This window comes from Chaetomium globosum, genomic scaffold (assembly GCF_000143365.1).
Source record: "Chaetomium globosum CBS 148.51 scaffold_7 genomic scaffold, whole genome shotgun sequence".
Taxonomy (NCBI): domain Eukaryota; kingdom Fungi; phylum Ascomycota; class Sordariomycetes; order Sordariales; family Chaetomiaceae; genus Chaetomium; species Chaetomium globosum.
The window spans coordinates 2,789,679-2,790,975 of NT_165982.1; the positions used below are offsets into that span (position 1 = coordinate 2,789,679).

At 56.9% G+C, this 1,297-nt stretch overlaps 1 protein-coding gene across 1 annotated transcript in view; it reads right to left on the reverse strand.

Moving 5' to 3' along the window:
- Positions 1-981: 981 nt before the first annotated feature.
- The window catches only part of CHGG_10460 (uncharacterized protein), a gene marked incomplete at both ends in the record, with an annotated part of 3,382 nt that continues 3,066 nt past the window's right edge, over positions 982-1,297 (reverse strand). Inside the window, one exon of the mRNA XM_001228386.1 lies at positions 982-1,269. Coding sequence (XP_001228387.1) covers positions 982-1,269 — 288 coding nt within the window. The remainder of the gene's footprint in view (positions 1,270-1,297) is intronic.

Consider the following 1,297-nt stretch of genomic DNA (forward strand, 5'->3'; position numbering starts at 1 on the left):
CATGCCACTCAAGCCAAGTCACCAACTACCTACCACAGCGACTGGACGGATGGGGATAAACCTTGTGCCTCGCTCATACTCATTCATCATCCCTCATCCCTCATCCCTCATCCATCAACCTTCTTTTCTTTTCGTCTTCGTCCCTCTCCCTCTCACTCTCACCCATACCATGCATGACCCACCCCCATCAGGATTCCAGTGAATCCTCCTCCCTCATGTCATGACCTCCTCCAACCAGCACCCCATTCTCCATCCCGCCATCCCATCTCATCTCATCTCACCTCACCAGCGGCCCGCTCTCGCCATGATTTCCCTCGTTCATCTCATAAGCTCGCCAAGGTCAGGTCAAGCCAGACCAGGCCAGGCCATAATCCTCCCCACCCCCTCTTAAAGAATGGCAGACAAGCAGTTCGTTTTTGGGTCCGGCCATGTCGCTGAATGCAATAACAAAAAAACGACTGCATCGCGGTGTAATATGTGTGCGATAAAAAAGCTCAATTGATGGATGAATGGATGGATGGATGATGGGATTGGATGGACGAGGGCAAAAGCTAGTAGTTATAACCGTCCTCTCTTTCTCTCTCTCCCGCCTCCTGCCAGCCAGCCTGCTTGTCTGCCAGCCCGTCTCCTTTCGCTTTTGATCCATCATTCATCCCCGTTCTCCGCTTGCTTCTCATTCCCCGTCAATGCTGCCCGCAAAGAGCAGAGCTCCCCGTCATCGGTGGGGGCTCGGCATGGATAATCCGCTTCAATTTCGCTTCGGCCTGCTTGATGAGGCTCCCGAGTTGGCCGACACTGCCTCGACTTAGCCAGCCCAGTAACGGCAGCACACCTGACAGGTATTTAATCATGCCACGGCAATTCTTAGGAGGCTTAAAACGAGTGAGTTACCCCGACAGCTTAGGCAGGGATTCGCAGACAGGCGGGTAAGCAGGTAGACGAAGCCGCGGCACGACCTTTGCAGTTCGTTTCCGCAGTTTCTCACTGCGGCCGTTGGCCCGAGAACTTGCCCTGGGGCTGCTGCGGCGTGTAGGCCGGTTGCTGGTACGGCATCCCGGGACTCATACCATACACGGCCTGCTGGCCCTGGTGTGATCCCTGATGCGAACCCTGGTGCACCATCATCGGTGCGGTCGGTCGTCCCGGGCTGGGGAACCCGTTGGACCCGGGGACCGGCTGCGGAGGCCCTGCGCCGGCGGGAATAAAGTGAGGTTGAGCCCCGGGATACATCGGTCCCGCTGTCACCATTCCGTTGGGGCCCATAAACCCCTGCTGATCATCATGGGGCCCCCATGTG